This window comes from Thamnophis elegans, chromosome 5, assembly GCF_009769535.1.
Source record: "Thamnophis elegans isolate rThaEle1 chromosome 5, rThaEle1.pri, whole genome shotgun sequence".
Classification (NCBI taxonomy): Eukaryota; Metazoa; Chordata; class Lepidosauria; order Squamata; family Colubridae; genus Thamnophis; species Thamnophis elegans.
The window spans coordinates 92,822,736-92,842,552 of NC_045545.1; the positions used below are offsets into that span (position 1 = coordinate 92,822,736).

The 19,817-nt window shown below is 47.1% G+C and overlaps 1 protein-coding gene across 1 annotated transcript in view; it reads right to left on the reverse strand.

Moving 5' to 3' along the window:
• The window catches only part of NKAIN4 (sodium/potassium transporting ATPase interacting 4), a 114,817-nt gene that overhangs the window by 56,811 nt on the left and 38,189 nt on the right, over window positions 1-19,817 (reverse strand). Inside the window, exons 2-3 of the mRNA XM_032218124.1 lie at window positions 16,991-17,128; window positions 11,062-11,142 (exon numbers count right to left, since the gene is read on the reverse strand). Of these exons, the coding sequence (XP_032074015.1) occupies window positions 11,062-11,142; window positions 16,991-17,128 (219 nt within the window). The remainder of the gene's footprint in view (window positions 1-11,061; window positions 11,143-16,990; window positions 17,129-19,817) is intronic.

A 19,817-nucleotide genomic window follows, 5' to 3' on the forward strand; every position in this document is an offset into this window, starting at 1 on the left:
CCGGGCCTCCTGGAAGTTTTGGAAGTGGACAACCATTTAAATATGAGCCATCCGTGTGCAGCAGCTGCCAAAAAAGCCAACACAGTTCTAGATTGCATAAACAGAGGGATAGAATCAAGATCACGTGAAGTGTTTTTAATGCAACTTTACACCTATTATAGAAACCAAGTGTTCCCTTTTACACCCTCTCATTTACATACTCCATTTAACCTCATCACTTGGTTTTTCACTTTCAGCCAAATTCTTTTCTCCCATTCTTTTCCATTTTTTTATACTCATTTTTTTCTTAGTACATAAACCATATTTTCAATTGCCCCCTTCAGATAATTGCACCAAATTATCGTTTCCTATTTCTCTATGGGTCTATTTGACTATCTAAACAATGTATATCACCTAGTTACGTTTTGACAAAGAGAGCATTTCTTTCCACTTTTTCTACAATTAACAATGTACAATACTTTCTCTACTTCTTAATTAGCGGCATAACAATACCAATCCTACTACTATTCCCTTTGATCTACTAATACAACCCTTCCCCCCCTTCTTCCTCTTTTATCCCTTTTCTCTTGGGCTCTCAACAATTCCACTTTGAATCATTTTTCTTCTTCTCCCCCTTTCTCCTAACTTCTTCTTTTTCTTTTTCCTGTTTTTATGGGCCTACAACAGTGGTCGGTTCCGGGCGGTATGGCCATACCGGTGGTAGCCGGGAGCAGTGGCCAGGAGTAGCGGCCACTGGTACGGTGGCTCGTTTGGCCCCCCCTGCCTGGCGTGTTCCTTACCTGTTTTTGAAGCAACCAGGCTAATTGCGCATGTGTGCACAGAGTGCGGCGCCTGCGCGACCTCCGCTGGGTATCGGAGGGTAGTAGTTCAGCCCCATGCGCAGTGTACCGGTTGCAACGAGATCCGGAAACCACCACTGGCCTACGATCATAGATTTGCGGAGCTTGGTTTAAGCTTAGAAGCTTGATTCTCACAACCAAGAAGTGGTTCCACCACAAATCCGCGAAGCCCTTCTGCGCGGAGACATAAACGCGAAGACTAATTCTAAGCGCTAAGGAAAAACGTGACCCTACCGCGATGACATAATCGCGGAGGGCAAAATTGTGCATTCCCAAGCACTCAGTACCCTAAACCTAACCCTAACCCTAACCCTAAACCTAAACCTAACCCTAAAACAAACCCCTAAACCTAATCCTAACGCTTACCTTAATTGAAGTCGGCTTTCTGCCACGGCGCCGTTTTAAAGCGCCCTTCTGTTGCCGCGCTGTTGTCGCGGCGGTGATGACGCGCGGTGATGACGTCGCGGCTTTAGCGACACGCTTATGTCTCCGCGGATAAGGGCTTCGCGGTTTTGTCGTGCCACGCCAAGAAGTAGATGAAACCTTGGATGCAGCTCTTCCGAGGATGCCATGATAGGGTTTCTATCCACATCCTCAGCTCGTGAGAGGAGAATTTCATTTCTCTCCCGCCTCCTCCCCCTCCTGTTCTGCTGGAAGCATCACCTGTTTGCGCGGAAAAGGACACCCGTTCCCGCCAGCTAGCAAATCAACGACTCCATCCTTTCTCCCTCACTGCACTTCCTTGCCTCTTGTCACACTATATTAACCTTCGGCTGACAAAGACAGATCAGCCCAGCTATTTTGCAACAGGGAGGGGAACAATTAAACGTGACACTTAGGAGTAGGGAGGAGAATTTTTCTATATATGCCTTTGCCTTTGGACATTTTGGTCGCCACAGTGTAAAAAAGACGTGGAGACTCTAGAAAGAGTGCAGAGAAGAGCAACAAAGAGGATTAGGGGACTGGAGGCTAAAATATATGAAGAACAGTTACTGGATATGTCTTGTTTAATGAAAAAAAGGACTAAGGGCAAGGGTGGGTTCCTGCCAATTCTAACCTATAGAAGAGGTTCCACAAATCTACAGTGCTGTTTAGAACCGGTTCCAGCTCCCTCCCCCCGCCAGTCCGCACATCATCAAGATGAAGAGTGAGAGGAGGAATTCTGGGGGTTGAAGTCCACAAGTCTTAAAGCTGTCAAGTTTGAACACCCCTGGGGTTCTTTTCTAAAGGGTTAGTGGTGCAAGGGTCTTGTAACTTGACAGCCTTAAGACTTGCACGCTTCAATGCCAGAGTTCCTGAGCCAACATTTTAGTTGCTAAGCAAGAGCGTTGTTAAGTGAGTTTCACCACATTTTACAAGTTGGCCATTCCCATCCTGTCACATGGCCAGCAAGCCACTCCCACAAAGCGGGCCACACCTACAGAAGAGGTTCTAAAAAATTTTGAAACCCACCACTGACTAGGGGTGATATGATAGCAGTCTTCCAATATCTCAGGGTCTGCCACAAAGAAGAGGAAACTATTCTCCAAAGCACCTGAGGGCAGGACAAGAAGCAATGGGTGGAAACTAATCAAGGAAAGAAGCAACTTAGAACTAAGGAGAAATTTCCTGACAGAACAATTAATCAGTGGAACAACTTGCCTCCAGAAGTTGTAAATGCTCCAACACTGGAAGTTTTTTAGAAGAGATTGGACAACTACTTGTCTGAAGTGGTTTCCTGCCTAAGCAGGGGGTTGGAGCCGAGGTGGCGCAGTGGGTAGAGTGCAGTACTGCAGGCCACTTCAGCTGACTGCTATCTGCAGTTCGGTGGTTCAAATCTCACCGGCTCAAGGTTGACTCAGCCTTCCATCCTTCCAAGGTGGGTGAAATGAGGACCCGGATTGTTGGGGGCAATATGCTGACTCTGTAAACCACTTAGAGAGGGCTGAAAGCCCTATGAAGCGGTATATAAGTCTAACTGCTATTGCTATTGCTATTGGACTAGAAGATGTCCAAGATCCCTTCCAACACTGTTATTCTATTTTATTTAGAGGCCAGAATACGTATACCTCCAGCATTGACACAGATGGTATACCAGCTGCCTGATTTAGAACCAAGATCCAGCACAGAAGTTGTCCCATAGTCCTCCTTCTGGATTCCAAGATGTTCTTTATTCAGATCTTGGCCCTAATTCCTTGCATAAATTCTCCTTATTTTGGAAGGCTTCCATTTGAGAAGGAAGACTGGTAAAAAAATGTGACTTTCTATCCTCTCTAACATCAGTGAGCACGAAGGACATTGTGAATTTGAGAAGTCCGGATTTATCTCCAAATAGTTCTGGATTATCGAAAAACACTTGAACCCCCAAATTTATGTTGCTAAGAGAAAGAGTTGTTAGCTTAGCGCTGCCCCGTTTTATGACCTTTCTTGCCACCGTTGGTAAATGAATCACTGCAATTGTCAAGTTTGTAACACGGTTGTTAAGTGAATCTGTTTTCCCCGTTGACTTTGCTTGTGAAGAGATTGCAAAAAGTGATTACATGACACACTCTCTCACACACACACACCCAGGACACTGCAACCGTCATAAATACGAGTCAGTTGCCAAGCTTCTGAATGTTGACTATGGTGAGGCTGCAACAATCACTGTCCTTGTAACTTCAGGCAGTCATTAAGGAAGTGGTTGCAAGTAGAGGATTACCTGCACCGCTTGGGAATCAACCGCAAGTCAGCAACAAATGCCAAAATACTCAACATTCTTTCCAATATCCCATCCAAATCTTAAAATCATTTCATTGTGATAGAACTTCAATAAACTAAATAGGGCATATTCAAAACGAGGAGAAGGTCAAGGCACACAAGGCAGACCCAGGAGACGATGGAAAGACAACATCAAAGTCACACCAATAATATCAATTAACAATAGTTGAGGCCATCAGAAGAACCAGTGCTTTGTATCTCCCTTGACAGACGAAGAAAGGAGAAGAGAGAAGGAGAGAGAGAAGAGAGGAGGAAGGAAGATCGATATAGGGAGGAGGAGGAGGAGGAGGAGGAGGAGGAGAGTACTCCACTGCTCACAATAGAATCCCTTATGCCACCAGGCTTGAAATTTTGGGCTTGGACAACCTGGAATTACACCACCTACGCTCTGACCTCAGCGTAGTACACAAAATTGCCTGCTACACGTCCTACGTGTCAACGACTACTTCAGCTTCAATCTCAGTAACACATGGGCAAACAATAGATACAAACTTGTTCTGACCCCCTCCTCCATCCAGTAACGAAAGCCAAGACAAGCTTAATTAGAATGTCCTTTAATAACAAGACCAGAATCTCGGTGGCTGAAAGCCTAGCAAACAAACAGATAAGGACCTTGGCAGCAAGTCCGACAAACCTTGGCAGCAATTCAGACAAACCTTGACAGCAATCCAGCCTGCCAAGTTAGTTACGTTCTCTTTAGCCAATGCGTTGACTTCTGCAAGAAGGGCGTGTCACAAGCAGTCTTTTTTATAGTCTGGAGAGGAGCCTAATGACCATCAGCTGAGCGCAATTACCTCCTGTAATTGCGCAATTGTTCCTGACTCTGAGTAGCTCTTCGATGGCGTGCACCAAGAACAACTCACTGCTGGCTTCTGGATCACTCTCCCTTGTCTCCTCCCCACTGGTCCAATGCTCAGGTGCCACCTGGTGGCCAACCAGTCTCTCTGCGCCCTGCTCGGAGTTGGACCGCTGTCCAGGGTCCTCCACATCCTCCAGAGCCAACTCATAGGGTCCCTCGCTGTCGGAGTCTGGTGGCAGCTCCAACGGCTCCTGCTGGGCCACAACACAAACTGAAGGTAAACCATTCCAAAGTCAAGTGCAGAAAATATGACTTCAGCAACAGAGGGGTCAACGCCTAGAATGCTCTACCTGACTCCATCGTTACACCCTCTCATCCTCACAGCTTCAACCTCAAAGTGTCTAACGTAGACCTCACCCCAGTCCTAAGGGGCCTGTAAAGGGGGCGTGGAAAAGCGCACCAGCGTGCCTACTGTCCCTGTCCTACTGTCCCCATTTATTTGTGTTCATTTCTTTTGTACATGTTTATACCTGCTATCTTGGACATGTTTGACAAACTAAGTAAATAAATAAAATAAATAAAGAAGAGGAGGAGGCGGAGGAAGGAAAGAAGAAGAAAAGAAGAAGAAGAAGGAAAAGGAGAAGAGGAGGAGGCGGAGGAAGAAAAGAAGAAGAAAAGAAGAAAAGAAGAAGGAAAAGGAGAAGAGGAGGAGGAGGAGAGAAGGGGGAGGGGAGGAGAAGGAGGAGAGAAGAGGAAGGAGGAGGAGGAGGAGGAGGAGGAGGAGGAGGAGGAGGAGGAGGAGGAGGAGGAGGAGGAATCCTGCAGTTCTAAGCTCCATGAAACAGAATGAAATCCCATCAAAACTGTTGACATCATAGATTCATTTTATTGAATATTTCCACCGCCCAGGAAATCCTGAGTTCTAGCATTTCAGGGCGCCAGAGAGGAAGAACAGCTATTTTCTCCGGGAGTAATCTGATACTGTCAGTAAACTGCAATTCTCAGAATCCTTTGGGAGAAACCAACTACAACAAGGACATCAGCATTAGGAAGTTTTGTTTTCAGTCTGGATCAACTCCCAGCATGTAAGGCTCATATTGTGCAAATTGATTTGCAACTGTCACTGAACTCCTCTCTCTCTCTCTCTCTCTCCCTCTCTCCTCTCTCTCTCTCTCATCTCTCTCTCTGTGTGTGTGTCTGTGTGTGTGTGTGTGTGTCTCTCTCTCTCTCTCTCTCTCTCTGTCTTTCTGTCTTTCTCTCTGTCTCTCTCTGCATGTCTCGGTCTCTCTCTCTCTGTCTTTCTATCTCTCTCCCTCTCTCTGTCTCAGTTTCTGTGTCTGTGTCTCGGTCTCTCTCTCTCTCTCTCTCTCTCTGTCTTTCTCTCTCTCTCTCCCTCTCTCTGTCTCAGTCTCTCTCTGTGTGTCTCGGTCTCTCTCTCTCTCTCGGTCTTTCTCTCTCTCTCTATCTCTGTCACTATCTCTCTCTCTGTCTCTTTTTGTCTCTGTCTCTCTCCCCCCCCTTTATCTCTGGACAAAAGAACAGGCAGTCCTCAACTTACAATCACAATTGAGCCCAAAATTTATGTTGCTAAGCAAGACAGTTGTTAAATGACCATTGCCCATTTTATAACCTTTCTTGCCACCATTGTTACATGAATCACTGCAGTTAGTAACACGGTCGTTAAGTGAATTTGGTTTCCTGATTGACTTTGCTTGTCAGTAGGTCGCAAAAGGGGATCACGTGACCCTGGGATACCGCAACTGTCATAACTATGAGTCAGTTGCCAAGTGTTTGAATTTTGATCATGTGATCCAACCGCCGTTAAGTGTGAAAACTGGTCACAAGTCACTTTTTTCAGCTCCGTTGTAATTTTGAGTGGTCATGAAATGAAGTGTTGTAAGTGCTAGTCAGTGGTGGGATTCAGCCAGCTCGCACCTATTCGGGAGAACCGGTTGTTAACTTTCTAAGCAGTTCGGAGAACCGGTTGTTGGAAGAAATCTCCTTTTGTTTTTTTCCCCACTTTACAGGGCTAATCCTGTAAGGAAAGCAGGAAGGAAACATTCTGGTGTTGTTTCTAGCCTGATCTTTATTGCCCTGCTTCCAGAAACTGCTTTTCCAGTTAACCCTATTACATTTTAACAGCTAAGACGAAGCGCCCATCAATGTGAGTGACGTTGAGTTGGCCACGCTCACCCAGCCACATGACCACCAAGCCACGCCTACCCAGCTGGTCATTAGGGCAGAGAACCGGTTGTTAAATTATTTGAATCCCACCACTGGTACTAGAGTACCTGTACATGTGGCCACATTAGAAGTCTTCCCATATTTTTTTAAAAATACAGGTAGTCCTCAACATACAACCATAGTTTCTGTTACTAAGAAAGATCGTTGTTAAGTTAGTTTTGCCCCCTTCTATCGCCAAACTTTGATCACAAGACCATGGGGATGTTGCAACAGTATGAAAGGTGAAAAATAGTCGAAAGCCATTTTGTTCAGTGCCATTGTAACTTCAGTCACTAAATTAACTGTTGTAAGTGGAGAACCCCTGTGTCTTCAAAGGACTCTACTGTGCAATGAGGTTGGTTGATGTATATCATCATCATCATCATCTTCTCCTCCTCCTCCTTCTCCTCTATATCAGTGATGGGTAACCTTTTTCTCCTCGTGAGCTGAAAGTATGCGTGTGTGTGCTACAGCGTACATGCATCTGCCCACACCCATAATGCAATGTGCGCACAACACCCCTGCACTCCCCCACCCCCAAGCATGCACGTGCACTCCCCCAAGCACTCTGTTTTGGGCCTAGCAGGCTTACCTGAAGTCTCCTGAGACCAAAAACAGGATGTGGGAGGTGCCCTGCCCGCGCATGCATGCACGTCTCCTGCATGCACCCTGCCCCCCAGGCATGCGCAGCACAGACCCGAAAATCAGCTGGCTGGCGGGAGGAACTGAATTGATGGCTTGTGTGCCACAGAGAGGGCTCTGCGTGCCCCCTGTGGCACGCACCCCATAAGTTCACCATCAGGTTTATGTGTGTGTGTGTGTGTGTGTGTGTGTGTGTGTGTGTGTAACTTTAGAATGCCTTGAGCAATTTCAACCAAACTTGGTACACAGATTACTTACCCTCTGGAAACAAATACTGTGGGGAGTATTTGTATCAGGAGGCTTCCCTGAAGACTCCGGAGAGTAAAAAACAGCCCCCCCATACAAACCGGAAGTCACAATTCCTGAACTTCCGGGTTCTGCATAGGGCCGTTTTTTGCCCTCCGGAGGCTTCAGGGGCCTTCAGGGGCCTTCAGGAGGCTTCCCTGAAGGCTCTGGAGGGCAAAAACTGCCCCTACAAGCAAACCAGAAGTGACTTGTCCAAACGTCCGTTCCTCCGCTCCCCCCACCCCGAGAGCCTCCAGGGAAGCTTCCTGAAGGCTCTGGAGGTCGAAAATCGGCCCTACAGACAAACCGGAAGTCACAATTCCCAAACTTCCAGGTTCCCCATACGGCCATTTTTCGCCCTCTGGAGCCTTCAGGGGCCTTCAGGAGGCTTCCCTGAAGGCTCTGGAGGGCAAAAACCGCCCCTACAAGCAAACCAGAAGTGACTTGTCTGAAGGTCTGCTCCCCCCCCCCCCGCAGCAGTCTTCAGGGAAGCCTCCTGAAGGCTCCGGAGGTCAAAAATTGGCCCTACGGACAAACCGGAAGTCACCATTCCCAAACTTCCGGGTTCCCCCTAGGTCCGTTTTTCGCACTCTGGAGGGCATCCGGGGGGATGGGACAGGGAGGCTGTTTTCACACCCCCCCCCCCGACTCCTAAAAAGCCTCTGGAGCCTGGGGAGGGCAAAAAAAACCACACCAAAAGTGGGGTGGGTGGGTTTTGTTGGTTGCGTGGCAGGGTGGGTGTCGCACACATAGCATAATGGGAGTGGCACGACCCTGCATAACACCCCCCCTGCGCTCCCCCCGCTTTGGGCACGGGAGCCAAAAAATGTTCGCCATCACTGGGCTAGAATGTGTATGTATGTATGTATGTATGTATGTATGTATGTATGTATGTATGTATATATATATATGTGTGTGTGTGTATGTATGTGTATATATATATATATATATATATATATATATATATATATATATATATATATATATATACACACACACATACACACACACACACACACATACATATACATATATATATACACACACACATACACACACACACATATATATGTGTGTGTGCCCAGGGAACGAAAGGGTTTAAAGTGGCAGCAGGAATCCACAGAGCAACACGTAGCCAGGATGGCATTCAAGAAATTAATTTACTGTCCAAACCGTGGAAGGGAGCTTGCAATGACTGATAGCCTTTTCTTTTGGAGAGGCATTAAAGCACTAAATTGGATTCAGTTTATGGAAGAATAATTTAATCCCCTCTTCCGCCCCCCCCCCCCACCTTTTCCCTGCTTCTATTTCTAGGCTGAATCTTAAAAGTGGGATAACCAGCAGATTCTTCGCTCGCGAAGACCCCTTGACCCACACTTGTCTCTCTCTTATCGAATTTGCAGATTGCCAGATTTGGGTGTGGCCAGTCTAGAGAAAGAAGGACTGGGGGGGTGACATGATAGCATTAGCAATAGCGCTTAGACTTATATACCGCTTCACGGTGCTTTCCAGCCCTCTCTAAGCGGTTGACAGAGTCAGCCTATTGCCCCCCCCAACCAGTGGTGGGTTTCAAAAACTGTTGGAACCTTACTCTGTGAGTGTGGCCTCCTTAGTGGGAGTGGCTTGCCACCCATGTGACCGGATGGGTGTGGCTTGCCGCCCATGTGACCGGATATGAAATTATGAATTAGTACTTAGGTCGGTCCAAGTAGCTATTCAGAAACTCTGGCATTGAAGCATGCAAGTCTTAAAGCTGTCAAGTTACAAGATCCTTGCCAGTGGTGGGTTTCCAAAAATTTTGGAACCTCTTCTGTAGGTGTGGCCTGCTGTCCGGGTCCACTGGTGGAACCTCTTCTAACCGGTTCGGTAGATTTGATGAACCGGTTCTACCGAATAGGTACGAACTGGTAGGAACCCACCTCTGACCCCAACCATCTGGGTCCTCATTTTACCCACCTCGGAAGGATGGAAGGCTGAGTCAACCTTGAGCCTGGTGGGATTTGAACTGCCAACTTGCAGGCAGCCGGCAAGCAGCGGAAGTAACTTGAAGTACTGCATTCTAACCACTGTGGCTCATGATAGCAGTCTTCCAGTATTTGAGGGGCTGCCCCAAAGAGGAGGGGGTCCATTTATTTCCCAAAACACCAGAATGAAACAATGGATGGAAACCGATCCAGAAGAGAAGCAGCCTGGAATTAAGGAGAAACTTCCGAACACTGAGGACAATTATCCAGTGGAACAGCTTGCCACCAGATGTTATGGATACTCCATCACTGGAGTTTTTAAAAAGAGATTGAACCATTGTCTGGAATGGTGTAGGACCATGATGATGAAGGTGGCTTGTGGAGTCATTTGGTGGCACGCCAGCTGTCAGCTCTGGTGCGCAGGCGCATGCCGGCCAGCTGATTTTTCGCCCTTCCGGAGGGCCAGGTGAAGCCGTTTTCACCCTCTCCAGGCTTCAGGAAAGCCTCCGGAGCCTCGGGAGGGGTCACGGCTGCATGCGTGGGTGTGGGTGTGTGTGTCACGTGTGCATGCACAAGTGGGCAGGGAGATTGAATGGGCACGTGTGTGCATGCGATCGTGTGTGTGTGTGCATGCACAATTTTGGCACGCCGTAAGAAGAAGGTTCGCCATCACTGGTATAGGCTCTCTTCCTTGAGCAGTGGGCTGGACTAGAAGACCTCCAAGGTTCCTTCTGGCTCTATTCTGATTTAATTTAATCTCTCCACCAGTGGGCTTGAGACACCCCCATACACCCCACTGGCCAGACCCCTTTCCTCCCCTCTTCTTTTTTATATAAAGTTTTTTTATTTTTTAGATTTTCATAACATATAACCACATGTATACTATTACATAGTAATAATATTATATTTTTAAATGTTTACATCAATTCACCTTACCATCAGCTCCCAAAAATAATTAAACAATTATTGGCTCTTCTGCTCTCCATGCACCATATTTGTATCTTATCCATCACTTTCTTCTCCCGCTCTCCTCCCCCTCCCTACCTCCTTTCTTCCCTCTGTCCATCCTTCTCTTCTCTACTTCCCCTTTCTCTCTCCTTCTCCTCTCTCCCCTTTCCACTCCTTTCTCTCCTCCTCTTCACTCCCCCCGCCCTCTCTCCTATCCCTCTCTTCTTCCCTTCCCTTTCTCCTCTACTTCTCACTCTTCATCTCATTTACTTGGTGTATTTCAGCTTCTGAGCGAGCTCCATGTTATGCTGATGGTATTTATAATTCCTTTTCAATATACATATTTAATTGTAACATATATCGTCCTCCTTTTTTAAAAAAAGAGAGAAAAAAAAGGATACATATATAGTAATTGTGTTTTTAAGCCTCCCTCCACCCCACCCCCGCTGGCCTATTTTTGGGCGAGATGTAGACCTGGTTTCAATTCCCAGCTATTCTCATCAGTTTATTTATATAATTATGCATCCTTACGCACCCCAGATTTGTGATTCTGTCTTTAAATCTCAATAAATCTCCCCTCTTTTCATTGTTCCTGGAATGCTCAGCGCCAAACGTCACTCACCTTCGAAAGGCCGCCAACTTCCAAATAAAAGCAGATGATGAAAATATTCCAGGTAACCCAAACAGCCGTCCAGATGGCGTACTGGGTGGAAGGATGGGACATGCAAGAAAAGAGAAAAAGGGGGAGAATAAACAAACTTATTGCTTTTCGAAAATGTTTTTTTTTTAAATCGCCTTTCCCAAACCACCTAAGTACGGACAGTCCTCGACTTACAACAATTCACTTAGTGACCATTCAGAGTTACAACAGCACTTATGACCGTGTTTCACCCTTACGGCCGTCGCAGCATCCCCATGGTGACATGATCAAAATCCGCACCCGTGGCCACTGGCTCGTATTTATGATGTTTGCAGAGTCCCGAAGTCACGCGATCTCCTTTGGCGACCTTCTGACAAGCGACGTCGATGGAGAAGCCACATCCCACTTAATGACCGTGTTGCTAACTTAACAGCTGCAGTGATTCACTTAAAAGCCGTGGCAAGAAAAGTCATAAAATGAGACAAAATTAACTTAAAATTCTTGGGGGGGGGGTGTCTTTAGAACAAAATCCACTTCACATTCTTGGGCTGTCTTTATCTCCGAACGAGCAAAAACAATGGGGGAAGTTAGTTGCAGCGGTACGAGCGCCCATAGCAATAGCAATAGCAGTTAGAGTTATATACCGCTTCATAGGGCTTTCAGCCCTCTCTAAGCGGTTTACAGAATCAGCATATTGCCCCCAACAGTCTGGGTCCTCTTTTCACCCACCTCGGAAGGATGGAAGGCTGAGTCAACCCTGAGCCGGTGAGATTTGAACGGCTAAACTGCAGATAACAGTCAGCTGAAGTATTTATTTATTTATTTATTAGACTTACATACCGCTTCATAGGGCTTTCAGCCCTCTCTAAACAGTTTACAAATTTTTTTTAGCAAATTGAGTCAGCAACTTGCCCCCACAGTCTGGGTCCTCATTTCACCCACTTCGGAAGGATGGAAGGCTGAGTCGACCTTGAGCCGGTGAGATTAGAACCGCTGAACTGCAGATCACAGTCAGCTGAAGTGACCTGCAGTACTGCACTCTGCCCACTGCGCCACCTCAGCTCATCACTTATGTGGTCCCCGTCTGAACAGGCCATGGTCCGGTTGTGGCCTGCAGCTCAGGGATGGGAGAACCCTGCACTAGGAAACCTAGATGGGAAAATTGTGCTTCCAGACTTCCAAGATTCAAGTTAATGTACTTTTGCAATAAAAGCTACATTAGAGGGATGCGGTGGCTCAGTGGCTAAGACCCTGAGCTTGTCGATCAGAAAGGTTGGCAGTTTGGCAGTTCGAATTCCTAGCACCAGGTAATGGAGTGAGCTCCCGTTACTTGTCCCAGCTTCTGCCAACCTAGCAGTTCGAAAGCATGTAGAAGTGCAAGTAGAAAAATAAAAAACAATTTGGTGGGAAGGTAACAGCGTTCCTTCCGTCCGCCTTTGGTGTTTAGTCATGCCGGCCACATGATCACGGAGACGTCTTCAGACAGCGCTGGCTCTTCGGCTTTGAAACGGAGATGAGCACCGTCCCCTAGAGTTGGGAATGACTAGTACTTATGTGCCAAGGGGAACCTTTGCCTTTACAATAAAACAAACTTCACTTATTTGGTTATGTTTCGTGTTTGTCCTATGTACAAACACAAGTTAGGGACAAGGGACTGATTCTGTAGACATGGATTTAATTTGAGCTGGTAAAGGATCTATGAAACTTGAGAATTTGCTTACAGAGAACAAATAGTTGGAAACTGTTTTAAGTCTCCACGGTCTCTGCTTGTTGGGTGATATGATAGCAATGGTTCAATATATCACTAAGAAGACGGGATCGACTTATTCTCCAAAGCACACAGCATTTTTGGCCTCCCGAAACATCCCCCCGCTTTGCAAAAATGGCTGTGCATAGCCTTTAGGAGGCTTCCAGAGTGCTCCTGGGGGCTGGGAAGGGAAAAAATGAGTGAACAATGGGCAGTTTTTTGCTCGTTTTTGCCCCCCCCAGCCCCCAAGAGCATTCTATAATCCTCCTAAAGGCTAATCATGTCTTTTGCAAAAAATGGGCCTGTTTTTGCAAAAAATGAGCCGTTTGGGGGAGGTCTGTATAGTGCAACAACTTTTTTTTTAATTTGCCTCTTCAAAATCTTGGTGCGTCTTATCCTCCAGTGCATCTTATACTCTGAAAAATATGGTATTAACCCTGACATCAGCTCTGGCAGGTAACAAGGTGTTTGCTCAAATTGCGAAGTTTGTCTTGCGACTGTTTGGAATGTAAAGACCCCCAAGGCTCCATTACATAATGCAAAGGCTGATTGATGATTACCACGAATGGCCAACTCCATATAAGAACAATCCCACAGGCAAACACCCTTTAAGGCTGGCAATTAAAAGTCGCAGCCCCTGGAATTACCAACTGCCAGATTGTTTCATTGTTTTTTTCCTCCCCAAAAGGCTGCAGAACAAAGTGAAAACATTGGATTGAAGTGAATGAAGTCCCCCTCCGTTGCAAGGGGTAGATCAAAAGCAATGATCTGCTTGTAATCTCCATTGTCCCTGGTCGCATTCAAATGTGTTATGGGAGACACACAAGCTGAAGACTTTGATTGCATGTGTTCTGACCCAGGCTCCCCAAGAGCATGAAGCAAACTCCTGGTCCCGACAAAACCCCCTTTTATTAATTGACTGTGAATTCTGCTCATTCACATCCAGCAAAGTCTTTCAAGGGAGGATTTACAGGCACAAATCTTAACTGGCTTGGACAACTGCCAAGCTAATATCTGCAAAACTTGGTCTGGGAGAGTCAGGAACCAATTAAGCGAACTAATGGTCTCCTGCAAATTCCACTCCCCTTTCTCTCTTCTTTTATTTCCTCTGGGAGGGGCCATTCGCCATCCACCTGCAGCCTTACTCCCAAGTCGACCCTTGTTCTTTAGCTGTTTCATCGTCTGGCAACTCTGCCCATGCGCACACTGGGAACAGGCTCCAGCTGTTCATCTGCCTCACTGATGTCTGACTCTGAAGGCAGCTGATAACTGGCATATGGCTCTGGCCCCAGTGGGTTGCAGGCGTTACGGCCCAGTACAGGTGTACTGGATCCTGCCTGGAGTACTGAATACTGTTCCGTTCCAGTGCTCCGGAGGGCCGACCCACCCGCCTGCGCTCCTTACCAGTGCTTTATGCTATTGGCGCTTCCGGCACATGCATGGTGTGTACAGTTCTTGTGCGATGCTCTGCCGAGCAGCTGGAGCATCACGGAGGCTTGTGGAAGCATCATTTGATGCTAGACCGCAAGCGCGCACCGCACACCTGCATGTTGGTAACTCCGGTGCCATTCCAACCGTACCGGTTGGAACGGAATCCGAAACCCACCACTGTCTGGTGCACTCTTTGCCTCCGACTCAGAGCCTTCCCTAGACTCCAGCCTGGGCCCATGTTCCTCCCCAACCTCCTCACTCTCTGAATCTGCTGCCAGATTCCACTGGCGGGCCACAGCAGCATGTTTGAATTTGTGTAAACAGCAACAGGCTGCCAATTACCTCCCATAGACCCGTTAGATCGCACAGGGTCGGCCTCCTCCGGGTTCCGTCTACCAGCCAATGCCATCTGGCTACCACCCGGGGGAGGGCCTTCTCTGTAGCAGCTCCGGCCCTTTGGAATGAACTCCCCGCGGAGATTCGGACCCTCACCTCTCTCCAGGCCTTCCAGAAAGCAAAACCTGGCTGTGGCGGCAGGCCTGGGGTTGATGAGTTCCCCTCCCCTCTCAACTTGTATGGTTGTATGACTCTTGTGTATTTTAATTACGTGTATTGTGTTTGTATCCCCTTTTCCACTTTTGAGTTGTTCGCCGCCCTGAGTCCCTCCAAAAGAAGGGCGGCATACAAATAAACTAAATCAATCAATCAATCAATCAATCAACAGGCCAGGTTTAAGACAATCATCTGTTACTATGGCGGGAAAAGAGCCTGACGTGGCCTTTTCTGGCAGGTTGTGGAAGTTTTCTCAGGATCAACCCCGGGATTAAAAATTGGCCCTGCACTGTTCCAAGCACCAAAGGAAATATTTGCACAGAAGGCGGATGAATCAAAGTAGCCCTCAACTTAACGACCACCGTTGGGACTAGAATCGCTAAGCAAAACGATTGCTCAGGGCGTTAATATGCCTGATTTGGTTACCTTTTTTGCCATGTTGTTAAGTGAATCCCTGCAGTCGCTAAGTGTAGCGTGTGGTCATTAAACGAATCCACCTCCCCCCCCCACTGACTTTGCTCGTTGGAAGTCGAATGGGAAGGTCACAAATCAGTGGTGGGATTCAAATAATTTAACAACCGGTTCTCTGCCCTAATGACCAGTTGGGTAGGCATGGCTCGGTGGTCATGTGACTGGGTGGGTGTGGCCAACTCAACGTCACTCACGTCAATGGGCGCTTCGTATCAACTGTTACAATGTAATAAGGGTTAATCGGAGAGGCAGTTTCGGGAAGCAGGGCAATAAAGATCAGGCTAGAAACAACACCAGAATGTTTCCTTCCTGCCTTCCTTACAGGATTAGCCCTGTAAAGTGGGGAAAAACAAAAGGAGATTTCTTCCATCAACCGGTTCTCCGAACTACTTAGAAAGTTACCAACCGGTTCTCCTGAATAGGTGCGAACTGGCTGAATCCCACCACTGTCACAAATAGTGACCACAAAACCCAGGATATTGTTATCATTGTAGATACCTGCTGCTGGCCAACCACTCAAATTTTGATCAGATGACTGTGCAAATGGTCGTAAGTGATCAAAATTCAACTGCTTGGTGACTGACTCGTACTTATGACGGTTGCAGAGTCCCGGGGTCATGTGATTTCCCTTTTCTGACCTTCTGACAAGCAAAATCAATGGGGAAACCAGATTCACTTCACAACTGTGTTACTAACTTAGAAAGTACCATGATTCATGTAACAACTGTGGGAAGAAAGGTCATAAAATGGGGCAAAATTAAGCCAACAACTGTTTCTCATAGCAACAGAAATTTTGGGCTTAATTGTGATACTTTTTCCAGGACTACCTGGATGTCAGGCCTGGAAGCCATCTTTTTCATTGGGCCTTCAAGCCTGCCAAATTTTATACTGTGGGAAAATGGGAGGAGGGATTATATAGAGTGTGATAGATATAGTCAAAATAACATTCCTTTCTCAGGGAGTCAAGGTCAGCTTGCCCTGCACCTGGAGTGGCATGACTGGAAGTTATCTCCAGTTTTGGATGGTGCCTGATTGGGTCTTGTGATGGACATGTGGGTGCTGGGCAGGGACTTGAACCTTCGTTTGGGTGGGGAAAACCTGGAAGCTTTCAGATTCGGGGTTTCCCAGATGTGCCAATAGGACGTTTCTAATAAAATGGAACTTTGAGGAACCTCAAGCCTCGGAGTCGTCTTTCGTTGGGGGTGTCACTTGGGACCCTAACATTGGACATACATCTGGACTTACTAAATTGTGCTCACTGATGTTAGAGAGGATAGAAAATCACATTTTTTACAAGTCTTCCTTCTCAAATGGTAGCCGTCCAAAATAAGCAGAATTTATGCAAGGAATTAGGGCCAAGATCTGAATAAAGAACATCTTGGAATCCAGAAGGAGGACTATGGGACAACTTCTTTGCTGGATCTTGTTCTAAAAATCAGGCGACTGGTACACCATCTGTGTTAAGGCTGAAGGGATACGTATTCTCGTCTCTAACATAACATGGGACAAAACTCACTTAAGAACGCTCTCGCTTAGCAAGAGAAATTTTGAACTCGTTTGGGGGGTCGTAAGTCGAGGACAGCCTGTAATCACTGGTTCGGATGGCCAGTTCTATGCACTTTCCACAAATTAAGTCCCATTGAAACTACTGGGGGCCCAAATCCCCATCTGGACATCATGCGCCAGCCTTACAATCTTTAGCAAACTCACCACCACAATGTAGCGTGGTCTGTACTGGATTGTCCCAAAAAGGCCCAGGATTACCATGATGATGTGGAGGAAATTGGCCAGAATTGGAGCCCATTGGTAGCCTAGGAAATCAAACACTTGTCTCTCTAAAGCAACAAGCTGGAAAAGAAAAGAAAAGAAAAAAAGAAGAAGGTAAGTTATACATCCACATCGTGTGATATCAACAATTTACAACGCCTCGGTAAGCCGACGCTTAGAGTGCTGTATCCAGTTTTGGTCGGCACGATATAAAAGAGATCTTGAGAAAGGGTGCAGAGAAGAGCAACTAAGATGTTTAGGGGACTGGAGTAGGGCTCGGTTCTAGCTGGCATAACTGATGGTTCACTCGTGGGTGTGCTTCGTGCGTGCGCAGTTCAACAGAAATTGTTCTGCGCATGCGCAGAAATCAAGAGCAAGATGGAGGCGGCGACTGCGGTGAACAGGGACCGGTTCAGAGGCGTGGCCAGCCTGGGACGCTGCTGGTTTTGCAATCCAGGCTGACATGCCATTACCGATTTGGCCGCACCAGGCCAAACCGGTAGAAACTGACCACTGAACTGGAGGCTAAAATATATGAAGAATGGTTGCAGGAACTAGGTATGTCTAGTCTAGTCTAGTCTAGTCTAGTCTAGTCTAGAAAAATAGAATAGAATAGAATAGCATAGCATAGCATAGCATAGCATAGCATAGAAGAGACTTTGGAGGTCTTCTAGTCCAGCTCCGTGCTCAAGCAGGAGACTCTATATCATTTCAGACAAATTGTTATTACAATCTCTTCTTAAAAACTTCCAGTATTGGAGCATTCACAACTTCTGGAGGCAAGCTGTTCCACTGGTTAATTGTTCTAACTGTCAGGAAATTTCTCCTTAGTTCTAAGTTGCTTCTCTCCTTGATTAGTTTCCACCCATTGCTTCTTCTTCTACCCTTTGGAGAATAGCTTGACTCCCTCTTCTTTGTGGCAACCCCTCAGATATTGGAAGACTGCTATCATGTCTCCCCTAGTCCTTCTTTTCATTGAACTAGCCATGCCCAGTTCCTGCAACCGTTCTTCATTTGTTTTAGCCTCCAGTCCCCTCATCATCTTGGTTGCTCTTCTCTGCACTCTTTGTAGTATTGATGGCTCCATGTCCAAAATAATTAAAACAATTTTAAAAAACCAGAAATGCGGTACAATAACTTATTAAATTTAAAATTATGAGAAAGTCCAATGTGAAAATCCTTTATGTCGGGGATCCAAACTCAGAGAGCAGCGAAGACCCCTCACTCGCCCTCCTTTCCATAACACCCACTCCCTTCTACCATAGCACTGATGATGTTACCTAGTTGGGTAATGAAACTTCTACAATAAAACAGCCAATCTCAGACAGCCCCAAGGACCCCACAATCATCATCATCTCCTCCTCCTCCTCCTCCTCCTCCTCCTCCACCACCACCACCACCACCACCATCACCATCACCACCACCACCACCACCACCTCCTCCTCCTCGCAAACCCCATTCCCTTCTACCACTGATGATGTTATTTAGTTTGGTAATGAAACGTCTGCAATAAAACTACCAATCTCAGAGAGCATCAAGGGCCCCACAATCATCATCTCCTCCTCCTCCTCCTCCTCCTCCTCCTCCTCCTCCTCCTCCTCCTCCTCCACCACCACCACCACCACCACCACCACCACCACCTCCTCCTCCTCGCAAGCCCCATTCCCTTCTACCACTGATGATGTTACTTAGATTGGTAATGAAACGTCTGCAATAAAACAACCAATCTCAGAGAGCACCAAGGACCCCACAATCACCATCATCTCCTCCTCCTCCTCCTCCCCCTCCTCCCCCCCCTCCTCCTCCTCCTCCTCCTCCACCACCACCACCACCACCACCACCACCACCTCGGAAACCCCATTCCCTTCTACCACCGATGTTAGTTTGGTAACCAAGGATCCCACCACCTCCTCCTCACAAACCCCATTCCCTTCTACCACTGATGATGTTACTTAGTTTGGTAAAGAAACATCTGCAATAAAACTACCAATCTCAGAGAGCACCAAGGACCCCACAATCATCATCTCCTCCTCCTCCTCCTCCTCCTCCTCCTCCTCCTCCTCCTCCTCCTCCACCACCACCACCACCACCACCACCACCTCCTCCCCCTCTTCCTCCTCCTCGGAAACCCCATTCTCTTCTACCACTGATGTTAGTTTGGTAACCAAGGATCCCACCACCTCCTCCTCACAAACCCCATTCCCTTCTACCACTGATGATGTTACTTAGTTTGGTAAAGAAACGTCTGCAATAAAACTACCAATTTCAGAGAGCATCAAGGGCCCCACAATCATCATCTCCTCCTCCTCCTCCTCCTCCTCCTCCTCCTCCTCCTCCTCCTCCACCACCACCACCACCACCACCACCACCACCACCACCACCACCACCTCCTCCTCGCAAGCCCCATTCCCTTCTACCACTGATGATGTTACTTAGATTGGTAATGAAACGTCTGCAATAAAACAACCAATCTCAGAGAGCACCAAGGACCCCACAATCACCATCATCTCCTCCTCCTCCTCCTCCTCCTCCTCCTCCACCACCACCACCACCACCACCACCACCACCACCACCACCTCGGAAACCCCATTCCCTTCTACCACCGATGTTAGTTTGGTAACCAAGGATCCCACCACCTCCTCCTCACAAACCCCATTCCCTTCTACCACTGATGATGTTACTTAGTTTGGTAAAGAAACATCTGCAATAAAACTACCAATCTCAGAGAGCACCAAGGATCCCACAGTCATCCTCCTCTTCTTCTCCTCCT